Source organism: Esox lucius, chromosome 5, assembly GCF_011004845.1.
Source record: "Esox lucius isolate fEsoLuc1 chromosome 5, fEsoLuc1.pri, whole genome shotgun sequence".
Lineage (NCBI taxonomy): Eukaryota > Metazoa > Chordata > Actinopteri > Esociformes > Esocidae > Esox > Esox lucius.
In genome coordinates this window covers 21,636,938-21,654,780 of record NC_047573.1, presented here as the reverse complement: position 1 = coordinate 21,654,780, position 17,843 = coordinate 21,636,938, and the positions used below count along the sequence as shown (strand labels likewise).

General features: G+C 40.2%; 1 protein-coding gene across 1 annotated transcript; it reads left to right on the top strand.

Annotated features, from left to right (window-relative positions):
- Positions 1–5,767: 5,767 nt before the first annotated feature.
- On the top strand, positions 5,768–17,729 carry catspere (catsper channel auxiliary subunit epsilon). The gene is made up of 22 exons (XM_020046340.2): positions 5,768–5,936; positions 6,153–6,201; positions 6,898–6,971; positions 7,099–7,162; positions 7,545–7,630; positions 7,732–7,756; positions 7,898–7,975; positions 8,058–8,161; positions 8,243–8,741; positions 8,876–9,344; positions 9,521–9,960; positions 10,068–10,126; positions 10,233–10,311; positions 10,408–10,460; positions 10,580–10,633; positions 10,717–10,750; positions 10,932–11,011; positions 11,103–11,202; positions 11,321–11,401; positions 11,506–11,663; positions 17,148–17,201; positions 17,403–17,729. The coding sequence occupies exons 1-22, from the start codon at positions 5,869–5,871 to the stop codon at positions 17,536–17,538; spliced, it is 2,844 nt and encodes a 947-aa protein (XP_019901899.2). The 5' UTR covers positions 5,768–5,868; the 3' UTR covers positions 17,539–17,729.
- Positions 17,730–17,843: the final 114 nt, after the last annotated feature.

Below are 17,843 nucleotides of genomic sequence, written 5' to 3'. Positions count from 1 at the left end.
TGTTGTGTTCCTTTATCATGTGAATTAGGTAATAGAGTTTTAATAATGCGTGTAATTTTAAAATAAAATCAAGATTATGAATATGGAGTTGCTCAGAAAGATAAATTCCTGTAAACTTACCAAAATTTTAAGTGGCAAATGTAATGGGAGTACTCTTGACAAGGAAGGTCAGTGAACAAAACGCAAGTGATTTTAGAGGTACATGTCATCTGGATTGTAAGTTATTCAAAATAGTTCATGTGAATTCGGTAATAGAGTTGTAATAATGCATAACATTTTAAAATAAAATCAAGATTATGAATTGGGAAAAAATAAGAAATGTACCTTTCAGAATAGAGATAAAGGTACACAATACACTTGTTTGTAGATCTCTAACTCATATGGATAGTGAGCAATTAAAAAATGATTGTATAGAACATGGGTGTCCAAACAGTTCCATGAGTGCCTGCAGGTTTTTGCTTTCACCTTGTACTTGATTGACTAATTAGGTTACTAATCGGTTAGTTTCTACCCTCACCTGGTTGTTTAGGTGTGAACTGGGAACCAATTTTTAGGAAAAACCAAAAAACCTGCAGACACTCGGCCCTCAGTGGAACTGTTTGGACACCCCTGGTATAGAAGGATAAATATTGATAAAATCAGCAAAACTGAAAATGACAAATACATGGCGCGTACTCTAGACAAGGAAGGTCAGTGAACAAAATGCAAGTGGTACATACATAATTATATGTAGTAGCCTACAATATCAAAGTTTGAGACGTATGCTAAATTCTTGATTGGTTAAATATTTGAGGGATATTTTCGTGGAATATATATATATTCCATGAAAATATCCCTCAAATATATATATATATATATATATATATATATATATTTTCCACGAAAATATCCCTAAAATATTTAACCAATCAAGAATTTAGCATACGTCTCAAACTTTGATATTGTAGGCTACTACAAATATTGAGCTGTCAAAGCTTTTCTTGCGATCCAATAAACACAGTTGTAAGCTATATTAGCTCTTCTTCAGTGGTAAATCAACTTTCGTTTCTGATACCATACGGAAAAGCACGTACCGCATCATAAAAAATAATCAGCGATGTTAAATTACACGTTTGCTTATTGGTTCTTACTATTGTGAATTTTAAGGTTTCAATATTAGCCTATGTATAGGCTAACAGAGTTACGCTATAAAGAGTGTGAGTGCTAGCTTAAGACAGCACACAACGATCTTGGGAATCAGGTACTCTGTCACTCATTTAAATGAACATGTATTTGTATAATTTCTAAACTGAATCTTTTGAAGCATATGCCGCCACTTACTGTTCAAAGCCAACCCCCCCCCCCACACACACACAAAAACTAAACAATAAATACTACAATGTCGACCCCTAGGCACGGTTGCTGGGGTACCTACACCATGTAATTGTCCACTTATAAACACAGCGGAACAGGGGGAACATTCCCTTTCAGTCCAGTATCACCCCCTTCTCACTGTCTAAGCAAGAGTCACACTGTCTTACTCTTAAGTTCACTACATATATTCGTTTCACTATAAAAGGCTACTCTAAAGATCTGGCTTCATGATTTCCTCCACAATTGCTATATAGGGTTTGTCCTCCAGGCATTTCTCTATTAAATGGAATCTACTGCACCTGGCACATCTACGCTGTTCCTTTCTACACACTGATGGTACATTATAACATTTATGGCAGAGAAAACACTGTCACAGTAGACAGGAATGGTTTCACCGGATAGTAAATGTATCCTAACATTGCCAAACTGAGGACAAAACGCCAAACCTAATCATAACAATACTGCCAAGCTCTCCCCCTTTAGGCCACCTTGTTACAACTCAATCGTGGGGCAACACACACCAGAAACCATATTCTAAAATGTACATTCGATAGACCTCTACGATCATTAGAAGAGCAAGGTTACTGACATTCTGGGAAGACAGGTTGTTTGGCTGAAAAGCTGGAAATCTTGATTGGCAAAAATCAGAGGCATCGCTAGGATCCCAATACATTCAGGGCTTAGCCGACCCCCCAGCCCTGCCTGAGACAGAAAGTACAGGGTTATGAATGTACATGCGGAAAATGTCGATGTACACGCTACCTACATGTTTACAGTGTCATAATGCGTGATTGGAATTACAAATGAATAGATCAGGGGCTATTTCTTTATTATAATTTTATGGTCAATTTTAGATCCGGGGCTATTCATAAAAGATCCAGGGCTATAGCCCCGGACGCCCAGGCCCAACTACGCCACTGGCAAAAATTAAACAGCAGTCATGACTCTGTAAGGAGGTAAGCCAATTGGCATGGGGTGCCTGCCTGCCTGGAAAACAACCTCTCCCTCAACTAAACAAAGAAGGTTGAATGTTGACTTTAAGAATCTGAGAGTACGCCTCAATCCACATCAACGGGGCTACAGTAGAGGCAACTGTTTTCATTCCTAGGTGTCCACTTAGCTGAAGATTTGTCATGGACAATCAATGCCGGCAATGTTGTCAATAGGGTGCACAGTGACTGTACTCCCTAAGGTGACTGTGAATACAATCACTGCAGCATGTAAGTGTTTCCTGACTGGCTGCGTCACTATTGCTGGGCCCTCCTGCAGGGTGGGGCTAAGTTCACATCCAGGACATCTTCCCAATTTTGATGGAAGTGATCAGAATAAACAAGGATCCTTCACACCTGAGCCACATGCTGTTCATTTGCCTACTGTCAATCAAATAGGGCAACCCTTAAAATGTGAACTTAGCCTAACTCAAAACCTTCATGCAGATTGTGACCTATTTTGTCTTGTCTACTCATTGCAGAGAGAATGAAAGAAAGTCATTAAAGCTGTAGCTAGCTCTGCAGGTTGCCAAAAATCTTTCCCCTTTCCCTGACAAACAACCCCAGATAAATCCATGGTATATTGTTAGTAACCAGTCCTCAGTGTTCATGAATCGTAAGAGAGGGGTTGTTCATTTGGCTCTGTGATTTGTATACTGTTACTACTGCCATTTTCCAGAGAAGGAATATCTGCAGATCAATTGTAAAAACATTATCAGGAGATGGTAATTCCTCATCACAGGAACAAAAGCTAGTGAGTGGAAAGTTTCATTAAAGATAATAGGTACTGTGTAGCTCAGGTGGTACAGCATGGTTTATTTTCTCCAGGGGGTCAGTATCAAAATGTAAGCAATCCATACTGAAAGTTGTGCTGGTTTAGCATGTCTTAAAATTTTAAATACAATTGTAGGCCACATTTAAATCCACACTTATTTAAAAAAAGAATTCAGGCAGTAAATCTATATATTTTGTCAGGGATCTGAAATAGTGATAGGTATTAAAAGGTTGCCATTTTCCTTATTTATTAAGCATTAGGTACTGAAGAGTGATTTAGGAGCCAAATGAATGGCTGACTGAAAAAAATGGGAAGCGGGAATGCTTATTTGTACTAGAAGATCAATGAAAAACGACAGTTCATATTAATGGCTAGAATGGAGTGAAAAGTGTTGAATCCAGGGGCATAGGTTTGATTTCAAATGTGAGGGCATTGCATGGTGACGCCGGGCCGGGGTGCAAGCTGTCCTAACATGGACCCCCCCCGATCCTGATGTCTGACTATGATAACCGCATAAAAACACACAATATAAACTAAAATTACAAAAAACATTTTTATAGAGGTCAAGCAATGTTTGATCTACACTCACCTAAAGGATTATTAGGAACACCTGTTCAATTTCTCATTAATGCAATTATCTAATCAACCAATCACATGGCAGTTGCTTCAATGCATTTAGGGGTGTGGTCCTGGTCAAGACAATCTCCTGAACTCCAAACTGAATGTCAGAATGGGAAAGAATGGGTGATTTAAGCAATTTTGAGCGTGGCATGGTTGTTGGTGCCGGTCTGAGTATTTCACAATCTGCTCAGGTACTGGGATTTTCACGCACAACCATTTCTAGGGTTTACAAGGAAATGGTGTGAAAAGGGAAAAACATCCAGTATGCGGCAGTCCTGTGGGCGAAAATGCCTTGTTGATGCTAGAGGTCAGAGGAGAATGGGCCGACTGGGTCAAGCTGATAGAAGAGCAACTTTGACTGAAATAACCACTCGTTACAGCCGAGGTATGCAGCAAAGCATTTGTGAAGCCACAACATGGATAACCTTGAGGCGGATGGGCTACAACAGCAGAAGACCCCACCGGGTACCACTCATCTCCACTACAAATAGGAAAAAGAGGCTACAATTTGCACAAGCTCACCAAAATTGGACAGTTGAAGACTGGAAGAATGTTACCTGGTCTGATGAGTCTCGATTTATGTTGAGACATTCAGATGGTAGAGTCAGAATTTGGCGTAAACAGAATGAGAACATGGATCCATCATGCCTTGTTACCACTGTGCAGGCTGCTGGTGATGGTGTAATGGTGTGGGGGATGTTTTCTTGGCACACTTTAGGCCCCTTAGTGCCAATTGGGCATCGTTCAAATGCCATGGCCTACCTGAGCATTGTTTCTGACCATGTCCATCCCTTTATGACCACCATGTACCCATCCTCTGATGTCTACTTCCAGCAGGATAATGCACCATCTCACAAAGCTCGAATCATTTCAAATTGGTTTCTTGAACATGACAATGAGTTCACTGTACTGAAATGGCCCCCACAGTCACCAGATCTCAACCCAATAGAGCATCTTTGGGATGTGGTGGAACGGGAGTTTCGTGCCCTGGATGTGCGTCCCACAAATCTCCATCAACTGCAAGATGCTATCCTATCAATATGGGCCAACATTTCTAAAGAATGCTTTCAGCACCTTGTTGAATCAATGCCACATAGAATTAAGGCAGTTCTGAAGGCGAAAGGGGGTCAAAAACAGTATTAGTATGGTGTTCCTAATAATCCTTTAGGTGAGTGTATTCTAACTATATAGTCTCATAGCTAGCTGTACCACATACTTTGTCTTTGCATAAGAAAACGCCCGTTTGTCTAACTGCAGTCGTTTCTTGGCTGGTGTCATACGGTGCTAGCTGTGAGTGAGGTGAACCTAGTGTAATGTAGACTGTTTGCTAGATAGCGAAATAACCTTAGATGGCAAGCTAATATATATTTTGCAATTATCAATATCATTCACATATAACATTAGCCTAACTACACCTTACCGGTTTTAGAAAAACACTTTGATAAGATAAATATCTACCTAATTCATACGTTGCGGGAGGTAATGTCAGCTAGGATACCAACATTTCACGAGGCTGAGATCGCAGTTGCTAGGTGCAACAGAAGCCTCTACTAAGATAACCAGACCTATCCAGCAACTGCTGTACCTCAAGCAAAGTGCCTGCGTGTGGTCATAAAGTCTGATTCGAATGACGCAATTGCTTACCGTACTGCCACTGCAACGTTCTAAAGAGTTTGAGATTTTCTTTTAAAAAGAGTTGATAAAAAGTTGGGGGAACCAAATACCATTTTCAAAAATGTAATCCTTATACATGTCCCACTCATGTATAAGGAAACCAGCTGAATATTGTATCAAACACATGCAAACCTTTTGTAGTGTTTGCCACAATTTTATGTTTGGTTCCAGTCATTACTAAGTCTTACTACTCCTAAATTATGATGCCACCAACCATTGGTGGTTGTTTTCCTAAACAAAAAGCATGCATTCGATTCGTCTCAAATTTGTTCAAAGAGCTGAATTGTAATAAGGGGTGTTTAACATGTTTTAATAGCATGCAAGCTCCACCCCTTTCCTTCGCTTTTGGCGGTCTGGAACGCAGCAACGATGGCAGTACATAAAGTGTGATACAAACAATTTATTTTGGCCGAGCTAAAGCGGAAAAACAAGTGTATAAATACAAAACTATACAGTATGAGGGGGCTACATTTTTTGGCAGTCCTTTTACAACTGAAATTAGAATTAAACTTTGGAGTGTGGAGGTAATGTAACTAAGTAATTAGCTAGCTACACATTTACGGCTAAAATAAAATAAATAGCTAACTAGCTAACGTTATTAGCGAGATTTTATAACCGCCAGCTCCTCTTAATCTCGTAGTTGCTAGCTTGCCAAGTTTCAACTTTATGCAGTTAGCTAATTTAATAATGCTTTCATGTAAACGTATAGCTGTACAGTAACCTCTTCATTTCATTTACAGATACAATAATATTTTGGAGGACGAAAGCTTATTTACACTACAGAATGCGGTAAATAACCTATAGCTAAAGAAGTTCGTTAATTTTGATATTTAACATATATAACGATATTCAGCAAGTAGATTATAATCATAAAATTAAAATACTTATATTAATAATAATTAATTTATATACAGTAGATATTTTCATTACAAGAAGAAAAATCCTGAAGTACTGTACGTTCTCCAAAAAATAAATGTTGGGATTACATATGCTAGCAAGTAACTTAACCAGGTTTGAAAAAAATATGGACTAAGGTTTCTAAGTCGAACAATCTTTGAAATGTATAAATGTTTTTCTTTTGGTAAGTAGTAAGTTACAGTACTTGATAAAGTCCTACAATTTCAGAAGGGTACATATGTGATATACTTGGAAAGAAGCCTCAGTATAATTCCTACTTTTGAATTTCTCATTGATTATTGTTAATTACAAAACAAATTGTTATGAATGCTGAATGCAGGGGAAAATGAACTGTATACCACAGTATAATTGTGTTGGCAAGATCATAATAGGTATAAAGCCACTTCATGAGTATTTGGTATATGGCCAATAGGCTATATCATGGCTTTATCCGGACACATTCTGTCTGAGAACTGGAATATTTGTCATATACCAGAACCCCTATGGACATTTTGATATACACCACAAGTCATACAGTTTTATTAGCTACAGAGACTTCAGTGTGCTTAAAAGAAGTCTTATGTTTAGGTTTTCTTCAAGTATGATGGATCTGACCTTGTTGAATGGGAGTATCCTGAGTCGTGTAATGTCAACAATAAAAGGTAGAGAAAAATAGTTAATATTTGTCATCGGAAGATGTTTGTAATTTCTCCTTGTGAGTTAAAACTATATCATTATTGCATTTTATTGACATTTCTTTCTCTTGTAAAATTTGTCTACTCCACTGAGCTCCCCGAATGCCATCATGAAATGCACTTCCACTGGTTTCAAAACGGTAAAGCCATTGGTGTCTGTAAGTACTTTCATAAATTTAACTGGGTAGTTAAAGTTACTAAAAATGTGTGGCAGTTATTTGTATATATAAATAATTATAATAACTAGTGGACAATGAAGTGGTGGGGGGGGGGGGGGGGTGCTGAAAACATTTAGATCCCTGGTAACATCTTCCCAGCTTAATTTGAATATAGTTGTTTTGAAACTGCAGTGCTTTGGGATTTATGCCATTTAATGTGTACTCTTATTAAAATGAATGTGTTGTTGTTGAACATTGTTGTTTAATTTTTTTTATTCAGTACAAAGAATTGGGTACCTTAGGGCAATGTACAAACAGAAATGCAAGAGACTGTATACATACTTATTACGTTGTAATTATCTATATTGCATGCTATGAACAGTCACTAGAGGAAGAAGAAACCAGGAATCTTTTCATCATGGATTCTTTTTTCAGTTTTATCTGGTATGCTGTAATACCTATGGACAGGTAAAAGAACATTTTCTGTATTTTTGTGGAATAAGAATTCATGTCTTGGAGTATATGGTTTTTCATATAATGGGATAATTAAAAACAAAAATCTTGTTTAGTGATTCAACAGATACAAGCTCCCAGGTAAAATATACTTTCAATTTTTAATAGTAGTTTAAGGGGAAAATAATATGACTACAAAAAAATGTGGCACAAGAAAAACATCAACATCCGCTTTGACGTATATCATACATTTAATGTAAAATGTTTTGTTTTTTCTTTCAGAAAGTGAGAATGTGGATTGTTGATCCCGAGCAAGCGGACCCTGCTGAAATCGCCAAAACGGCAATTGTTCCTTCTCTGGTTAGACCACTTTGCCACTGTCATCTCTGACAGAAATTAATAGTTTGTCAATTGCACCTACAATTGCATCCTTGTCCCACAGCAATCCAGGTATATCACTAAACATTTCTACAACAACGGACAGTACCCAGTGATCCAGATGTTGAATTCAACGCAGAAACTCCCAGGGATTTTCCAGAAAGATGGGTGATCATACAATATGTATCGCCTAAAAGACTAAGCAAGTTCTTCCATACCAATAATAACCGTATATACTTTCTATCATAGATGGTTTTGGGAAGTGGCCATCCCTGGTGACAGAGAATACAACAATGTTCGCATTTATGGTCAGCCAATCAGTTTCCAGCATCGCTTTGTTATAGACAGTCAGCACACATTTTATGGGGCAGAACCCGAAGTTCCCAACGGGGGGCGTGAAGTGTCTTTGCGTCTGGCCCCAGGATGCCCGTTATCCTTGGTGTGGGGCACCTGCAAACCCTATCAGGCTCTGCTCCTCTCCGACTCAGGAACCCTAATAACTAAGAATGCCTTCCTCACTTCCGAGGAGCTTAAGGTGGACCCAGGAATGTTGCCTGTCCCTCTTGAGGGATATTTCACTGTGGACCAAGCAGCTCTTCTTGAGGACGGCATCATATTCAGAATAGATGGCGCCCTGTACTGGAGGGATAACCAGGATGGCGTGCTGACAGAACATCCGCAGCTTCCCACGAGTGGAGTGAAGGGTCTCTATCAGAGAACGTGCTGCGTAAGTCACTACCCGGGTCAGGTGAGCAAAAGAAGTGGATGGAATACAAACAGTCCTGACGACTTTGATTTTCCTGTTTAATCTATTGTAAATAACCAAAGTTGAATCCAAATGTAATAATGATAATAATGTCATATTCTCTTCTGAATTTTAAGGATACTGAACTCAGCTCTATAATTGTGTGGAAGGACCATTTGTTGCTTCTGGGCCCTAAGCAATTGAAAAACCCGGGTAGGTCAAATTTTCTACAAATTGTGCTGACGCTCCCGCCAAGCGTTACCATTTTAACAGCGTCGTTCGGCTCCCAGCCGCCATCCCTGGCCACTCTGGTGATTAACGACAATCCAAGCGCCATCCTCCGCCCCGTCCTCATCAGTTACAATGAACTCAGCCCTGGTTGGATAACCAGTACCTTCATGGCCAAGTTGAAGCCTGAGGACATACCCAAAGGGCCGTTCCGAATGCGCTTCCTAGAATCAGCCCATGCATCCCTATTGCTGTGGAACGAAGAGACCATCCTCTACAGCTTTCACAACGACAACGACTGGGGGGAGGTCAGACCCTTTAATGCCTCACACATCAGTGCCGCAGCTCAAGGCAGTAAAATTCACCAAGTGTCCTTGGGTAAGTCCTTTCAAACTTCTGCAGCGATTCAGGCAATTTCGTTTTATTTTAATTTATTTAAAGGACTCCTGAGTTGGGATATTTAATAGCAACCTCTGCTATTTAAGTGTGGCCAGGACGGCCATCCTAGTACATTTCGTGTCTTATTGGTGGGCATGTTTTCCTCTGTCTCTCAGATCACCAATGGAACATGCTGGTGAAGATGGAGAACAACATGCTGTTCTTCGGTAAAGTGGGCATGCACGAGGTGGTGCTTCTGCCCCAGTGGATGGAGCCGGCCAGTCGCACGGTCCTCTACCTGGACCAGAAAGAGCAGTTTAACATGCTCACCCTGACGCCCGAGGGACTGCATGTCCACAAGTACCCAATGACCATGGAGACTAGGAGCGCAATGAAGGGCAGCTACCACGAATGCCCCTTTATTTCCTTTGAGCACAGCATGAACTCTGTTTGTTATAACATCGATAAGGGAGAGAAGATAGTCCTGTGGGCTAAGGTAGTTTATCCAGAAGGCAAAGGTGTTTATGTCAGGTTCCTTAGCAACAGGAATGACCTTCTTTTGATTACGCAGAAGTCTTTCTTTGAGGGTGTGAACAGTGTGGACACTGTTAACATGGTGAGACTCCTACTGTTAAATTCCTTCATGCTCCGTAGAACGAATACAAGATCATCTACCATGACTACTTCAAGAGACTTCCGACTACTTGTGCTTTCATTTTTCAGACCTTTCTAATCAGCCAGGAAGTGGACTACAGTGACCCAACAAGTTACACAGATTTAATGTTAGTCCTTTTTGTGTAATTTGGGTTTTATGTTAATTCTAAGGTTTAATTAAATCAATTTCGTGAATATATTATCTGACCATAAACGGTTTCCTTTTCTTCCCAGAAAAAAAACAAGTGGCATTGTTACCCTGGAACTAATACCCAACCAGATTGGTAACACATGTAATTTGCCAAAGACTCGGGTAATGATTTTCAAAATAAAATAAACAGTTCAACTGTCTTGTTGAATCGAGATTTGACTGTAGCACAACGTTTACCAACATTCCTATTGTTGACAGATATCCAACTTTAATGTTGGCTGTCCACCAAATAGACATATTCGTGTTGCTAGGTGAGTGGGAACTATTTAGTGAGATTAATTTTGTGCTAGGGCTATAGTGTGATGGTGAACTGATCATTTTGTTCCTTAACTGTTTTGACTTTGAATCTGGGATGCCTTGTTATTTTAAGGCCTTGGGGAATGCCTTGTGAGATGAACAGCCTCACCAACTATACAATTCCAAGGTAATCAAAGAATTTGAGTAAACAGTATTGTCTCATATTATCAGTTCTTTGCTTTTAAACATTCTGTTTCTGTAACGTTTCAGGTCTGTACTCCGAAATCCACCTCCAGAAGATCTAGTATGTGTCTTAGATTGCACTCAGTAGAGCTCTGGGTGTTCCTTTTATTTTAGTATAGGTAGTAACACTTAAGATTGGAGATGGTTTGAGTGTTGATGGACTTAAGGTTCAAATGTAATTTTTTACATTTACATAAGTTTGAATAAATATTATGCAATAACGATGCATTTTTTTTTAACAGGTTGTGAATTATGACTGGGATACATTTGGATGTCTACTTGAAACTCACTATAAAAATCCATTTCAGCCAACCCTTGTCCTGTAAGTAAAAAAACCAATGATCCAAAACTATCAGAGATTAAAACAGGAATTCAGATTCACATATTTCAAAATATTGGGTATATATTATCAGATATGACGGTGACAACTTTGTTCGAAATGTGAATGCCAACTTCATAGTGTGGGAAATATTTGGTCGGATGGACTATTCTTTCAATGAAACCATGCGTCAGGTAAAGTGCATACACCTCAGTCAAACTGATCAAGTTGACTGATCAAGAACAAAATCTATGTACTCTATACTGTGGATCAGAGTGTAGGCTTACTAATTAAAATGTAAATGTCCTTCAGGTTGGCTGTCTCTGTGAAGCTCAGACTTGGAGGTCTTTGTTGACTCCAGGGCAAAGCCTGGGGGAGGCCTGGGGTCCTGAGGTATGGAACTCTGTATCACGCCTAACTTTCCTTGACCTGCATGCATTTTTACTGCCAAAAACCTGCTCTCATCATTGTTCTATACACTTTTATTACTTTTTTAGAACTACAGGACTTGTTTTGGGGTCATCCCTGGCAAGTTGGGGAACCTGGACACGCAGTATGAAATTATGAACAGTAGTTCCAACAACTTCCTGACATTTTCCCAGGTGAACAGTGCTATCTATGTGTTCAGTGTGAAGGTACTGGACCCCAATTACAGGTGAATGACCACTGTCTTTTGGTGTCATTGTATTTAGATCATAGTGGTTGCTGGACAAATTACTTATTGAATTACAGATTAACTAACAAACAAGAGCAAGTCGGGGCCAAATTCTTTGAGTGACATTGTTTAGTGGACTAATTTAGGTTTCTGATGTAGGCCCACAATCACCCTTTATTGTAGTTACAGGTGGCAGCCACAAGGTGGCAGCTTCCAATCACATTGAACTAATCGATCATGTCTGTTGGAACCAGTTTGGGTGTTTTTTATAGTTCTGGTATTTGGGTGTTTTAATGCCTGACCACCAGGACAAATGGTACTGATAAACACATCAGATGGCCTATAAAGACAACAAGCGTTTTAATGTGGTATGGTGAAGGAGCTCATTGTTCTTGTGGAAGGCAAACAAACAGAAATTAAGGCAAGACAACACAAAAGAGCATTTATCAAGATACATTGGAATACTACAGTTCACTCTACAAATCAACAATAATACATTCAAGGAAACCATCATTTTCGAGTTTGTGACGTGTAACTGGTCAGTTGGCAAACAACCAATGGCTTGGTGACTAAATTGTTACAACCTTTAGATTTCCTGAAGCAAACTGTAAAGTAAGAACTGTAAGTTTGCCCACTTTTGTTAATATTTCTTTTTTGCAGATGCCAATGTCAGAGTTACTTAAACTATGAGTGCATACCCACAATCCTGGTGTTGCAAACTACTTTACTCTTATCTAGTGTGCTACACAAAACACACAAACAATGTAAACCTCCCATTTGGGCGTGATATACAGTATGTTGTATACTGTATGTGCATAATGTGTAAATAGAATCACAATCATCCCTCACTTTGACGTGAAATTCCAAGTTTGAAACAAGTGGTTGATGACATTGGACACCTAAACTGATCAGCCATAACATTATGACCACCTGCCTAATATTGTGTGGGTCCCCCTTTTTCTGCAAAAACAACCTTGAACTGTCAAAGCATGGACTTCACTAGACCTCTAAAGGTGTGCTGTGGTGTCTGGCAAAGACGTTAGCAGCAGATCCTTTAATTCCTGTAAGTTGCGAGGTGGGGTCTCCATGGATCGGAGTTGTTTGTCCACTGCACTGCACTGCAGCGCCTTTTTAACCAGGGTTGAGATGTTGAGGGTCCAGGAGAGGTCGTCGGAGATGTGGACATCCAGAAATTTAAAGCTGGACACACACTCCACCTCAGTGCCAGCAATGAGAACTGGGGCATTTCCAGATCCAAAATCAGCTGTTTCCACTTACAATAGTCATTTACAACTTTAACAATTTTCTGATCAATTTGATGTTACTTTAATGGACAAAGAAAAAAGTGCCTTTCCTATGAAAACAAGGACATGTCCAGCATCGCTTTGTTATAGACAGTCATAGAAATTTGTTATAGACAGGACATAGGAACACAAATCACATGCTGAGAACAGAATTTTTTTTCTTTGCAGCTGGTTTGTTTGACACTGTTGAGGATTGCCTGAAGGCCCTACTTTAAAAAAAGATGTGCAGTTAGTGAAGGACCTCTCTGCTGTGCTGTGGAGGATTACACTGAAAAACTAGAATCAATAGCCATGTGTTTTAGCATCTTGGCTGCTTGGGTAATGATTACTTCCCATTTGAAAGGGCTCTGAGATTTTGGTCTGAAATTAACTGAAGTTTCATTTCAGTACCTTAGTTGAAACCAGTGGCGTCGCTAGGCCTGGGTTGGCCGGGGCTATAGCCCTGGGTCTCAAATTGACCAAAATAATAATAATAATAATAAATAAATAGCCCCTGATCTATTTATCTATAATTCTGATCTCGCATTATGACAATGTAGACGTGTAGGTCGCTAGCATGTACATCGAAATTGTGCAGGACAAAAAACAGGACTACAGGACAAAAAGCCTCCGCTGGTATGCATACAGCTCCCCATCTCTCAAAGCAATAGCAAGAATGAATGGTGGACAGAGGCAGAGCTAAACAATGCAGAGCTTGCACAGTGGTTAGAACCTGGACAGGTGAGTGAGACAGAGAAGAGAAAATGTTCTCTTCTCTGTGCCACCACAATGACTACAGGCTCCGGGAGTATGGGAAAACTCATTTTCTGATGAGCCTTCCTCCCTTTCAATGGCACCTGCCTCTTACTTGAATAATACTACAGAAATCAACTGAGCAATCTCGGTTTGGGCAACAGTCCTCCTTTTGGATGATATTAATACTGCCGCTTTTTCGAATGTTGTCATGACCTTCCCTTAGAGTCTTTAAGAGTTTAGAATTTTAGTTATGTTAACAATATTAAACTGAAATATAAAAAATGTATAAGTCTGCACCCCTTAATACCCCTCTAATATCAATCCTAAATTAGCTTACATGATACCAATCACCAGTGGCGTTGTTAGGCCTGGGTTTCTGGGGCTATAGCCCCGGGTCTTTTATGAATAGCCCCGGATCTCAAATTGACCAAAAATAATAATCATAAAAAAATAACCCCTGATCTAATAATCTATAATTAAGATTGTACGTTATGATAATGTAGACACGTAGGCCGCTAGCGTGTACATCGAAAATCACTTATATTCAAAACTGTGTACTTTCTGTTCCGGGCAGGGCTGGGGAGTGGGATAAGCACTGAATGTATTGGGATCCTAGCAACACCTCTGCCAATCACCTTTAAAATCACACACCAAGTTAATTGGCCATCTATGTTAAATTTGGAGTTATTCACATGATTTCAGAGTAAATTCAGCAGTTTCTGTAGGTACCCTTTGAGCACCAAGTTTGATGGTCAGATGCTTTAATGAGAGTAGAGGTTTTGTTCTGGCATGACATCTAGACAGCTTGTTAGCACGGAGGTGGCGTCTCACTGTAGTTTTAGAGACTAACTAACCCCAAGATTCAACCAACTTCTGCAATTCTCAAAATATGATCCTTCAAGAATTTGTTTTAACTCTCAAATCATCCCTCTTGCTGTGTGACAAAATACACTTGGGTGTTCTTCCAGGCCAGTAGATGTAAACAAATCTTTGCCCTAATAGTGTAGATTGGTATTTTCAGGGTGTAGCCTTTTTTGAATTGCATAGCATAGCATAGCATCATCTTCCGCTTATCCGGGGCCGGGTTGCGGGGGCAGCAGTCTAAGCAGGGATGCCCAGACTTCCCTCTCCCCAGACACTTCCTCCAGCTCTTCCGGGGGGACACCGAGGCATTCCCAGGCCAGCCGGGAGACATAGTCCCTCCAGCGTGTCCTAGGTCTTCCCCGGGGTCTCTTCCCGGTGGGACGGGACCGGAACACCTTCCCAGGAAGGCGTTCCGGAGGCATCCGAAACAGATGCCCAAGCCACCTCAGCTGACCCCTCTCGATGTGGAGGAGCAGCGGCTCTACTCTGAGCTCCTCCCGGGTGACCGAGCTTCTCACCCTATCTCTAAGGGATCGCCCAGCCACCCTGCGGAGAAAGCTCATTTCGGCCGCCTGTATCCGGGATCTTGTCCTTTCGGTCATGACCCAAAGCTCATGACCATAGGTGAGAGTAGGAACGTAGATTGACCGGTAAATCGAGAGCTTCGCCTTGCGGCTCAGCTCTTTCTTCACCACGACAGACCGATACATCGACCGCATTACTGCAGAAGCTGCACCGATCCGTCTGTCAATCTCCCGTTCCATCCTTCCCTCACTCGTGAACAGGACCCCTAGATACTTAAACTCCTCCACTTGAGGCAGGCACTCTCCACCAACCTGAAGTGGGCAAGCCACCCTTTTCCGACTGAGGACCATGGCCTCGGATTTGGAGGTACTGATTTTCATCCCCACCGCTTCACACTCGGCTGCAAACCGTCCAAGTGCATGCTGAAGGTCCTGGCTTGAAGGGGCCAACACGACAACATCATCCGCAAAGAGCAGAGACGAAATCGTGTGGTCCCCAAACCTGACACCCTCCGGCCCCTGGCTGCGCCTAGAAATTCTGTCCATAAAAATTACGAACAGAACCGGTGACAAAGGGCAGCCCTGCCGGAGTCCAACATGCACAGGGAACAAGTCTGACTTACTGCCGGCAATGCGGACCAAGCTCCTGCTTCGGTTGTACAGGGACCTGACAGCCCTTAGCAAAGGACCCAGGACCCCATATTCCCGAAGCACTCTCCACAGGATGTCGCGAGGGACACAGTCGAATGCCTTCTCCAAATCCACAAAACACATGTGGACTGGTTGGGCAAACTCCCATGAACCCTCCATCACCCTGTAGAGGGTATAGAGCTGGTCCAGTGTTCCACGGCCTGGACGAAAACCACACTGTTCCTCCTGAATCCGAGGTTCTACTGTTTTTTGAATTGCCATTACCTAATTTATGATTTAAATAAAACAAAAACCTTTAGTTTTATTTAATGTGTGTTCTCTGACCTTATTATGTTTGGTATATGATTAATCTCATATTTATACCCCAGTAAATCCAATAGTTATGGATGACCACTTAAGAAAGTTCCTAAGAACTCAGATGAAACAATATATTTATGAGAAGATTCTTGGTTCATAAGAATTTCTAGGGGTGTCGATTATCAATAATCAATAAAAAGGACAGACTTCTTTAATTTTCTCCCAATTTCCCTTAACCTTATTTGCATATCTTTACCAAAGGGTACAATAATTAAGGAATGCACTGTATATTAAAGTGCATACTGAAAGTGAAATAACTGTTCTGGCGCGCTGCATGAAAATGTGGTGTACTTCACCTGCACCATACTGAATGAGTGGCTGGAGCTGAGTTATAGAGGTGCTCTATTCAGTTCTATAACAACAGGCTGTGAATGATGGTTACTTTCATAAAGTGACTGTCCCACAAAAACTCAGATGATCCAAATTAATTGGAGGCACTCATTCCCAACCACTGATTATTTTTTAAAGGAAAACCACTTCTTGCTCCTGGACTTTTATCAACACAGTGATCTTTAGGTCAAGGACAAGATAGACATGTTTAGAACTTGACTGATCTTTAATTTAATATGACATACTCATCTTAATCTGACATACTATATAGTATGGGTATTATGCGAATTGAGACTGGGTCACTTTTCTTCGTCTGGCATTATTAGAGCAGTTACACTCCCAACCACTAGGTGCAGACAACTAGTCAGTAATAATCATCAGGTAACAACTATTGCAGAAGTGTTCAAAACTCCCCTGTAAGACCACCCAGAGGTTTAATAATTTTGTTGCAGCCCTGAGGAGGCACAACTGATATTATAATCAAGGACAGGATGACCAGCTAACAAGTCTAATCAGGTGTGCTTGCTCTGGAATAGATCACAGGCATGGAATGGCTGAGGGCCCCTGAGGAGAGGGTTAACAACCTCTGCGAGCCTTTTACTGTTTGAGGCTGTTGTCTGCTTTTCACTATAATGTCCATACTCAGCTTTTTAGTAGGTTTTGATTAAAATATATTGAAATAGTGCTTTTAACCAGCATATATTTTTTCCAATCCTCAGCTTCTGTGACCTTCGTGCTGTGTTTGCCATCAAAACCTATGGTGTCACAATTCCGTAAGTTATGAAGAAAAAATAATTACTGATAACTTAAAGGCCTATTGTTTGACACAAGTTTTTAAACCAAGTATTGCAAACAGCCATTAATAGACTGTCTATCCCTGGTTTAAGATTGATTAATTTTGTGTTCAGTTTTGTTATCGAACCTGATTCAAGCACCTATCAAAAAATGATACCCTATATATTCTTTCATTTCAGGAAGTATGAGTATATAACTAAATATATGGACCAAGTGTTTGTCTTTTTCACACTCTGTGTACTGGGCTACAGTTTCTGCCGATATGTGAAGATTTTCAGGAGTCTGATGGCAACCAGAAGGCAAGAATTGGTATAGGTAATTCAGCTACATGAACAATGTGGATTTACAACTTATTATGTAATACTTAAGTTTTACTTCAGTTATGCACATTGTTTAATTGTATACTGAATGTCTTTGTTGTTTCCTAATTGTCTTTGCAGTTTATAAAATGTTTAGTTACCAGTCTCAAAACTATTGTTGATCTTTAAGTTGTTAGTTTTCTTTTATTTGTGCGCTTTCAAGTGATTATAATAAACCAAGAGAATATAAACCAAGGGTGGATTATGTCTAATATTACATTTTAATTAATACTTTCTACTAGATTAGATTAAGTTTAGGTA

What these genes read in the sequence shown, in the direction of transcription:
- catspere (XM_020046340.2), top strand. Translation starts at nt 5,869, where the DNA reads ATGAGGGGGCTACATTTTTTGGCAGTCCTTTTACAACTGAAATTAGAA. An exon ending in CGGTAAAGCCATTGGTGTCT is followed by an intron (nt 7,163 to 7,544) that starts GTAAGTACTTTC and finishes TGCTATGAACAG; the next exon opens with TCACTAGAGGAAGAAGAAAC. An exon ending in ACCAACTATACAATTCCAAG is followed by an intron (nt 10,634 to 10,716) that starts GTAATCAAAGAA and finishes GTAACGTTTCAG; the next exon opens with GTCTGTACTCCGAAATCCAC.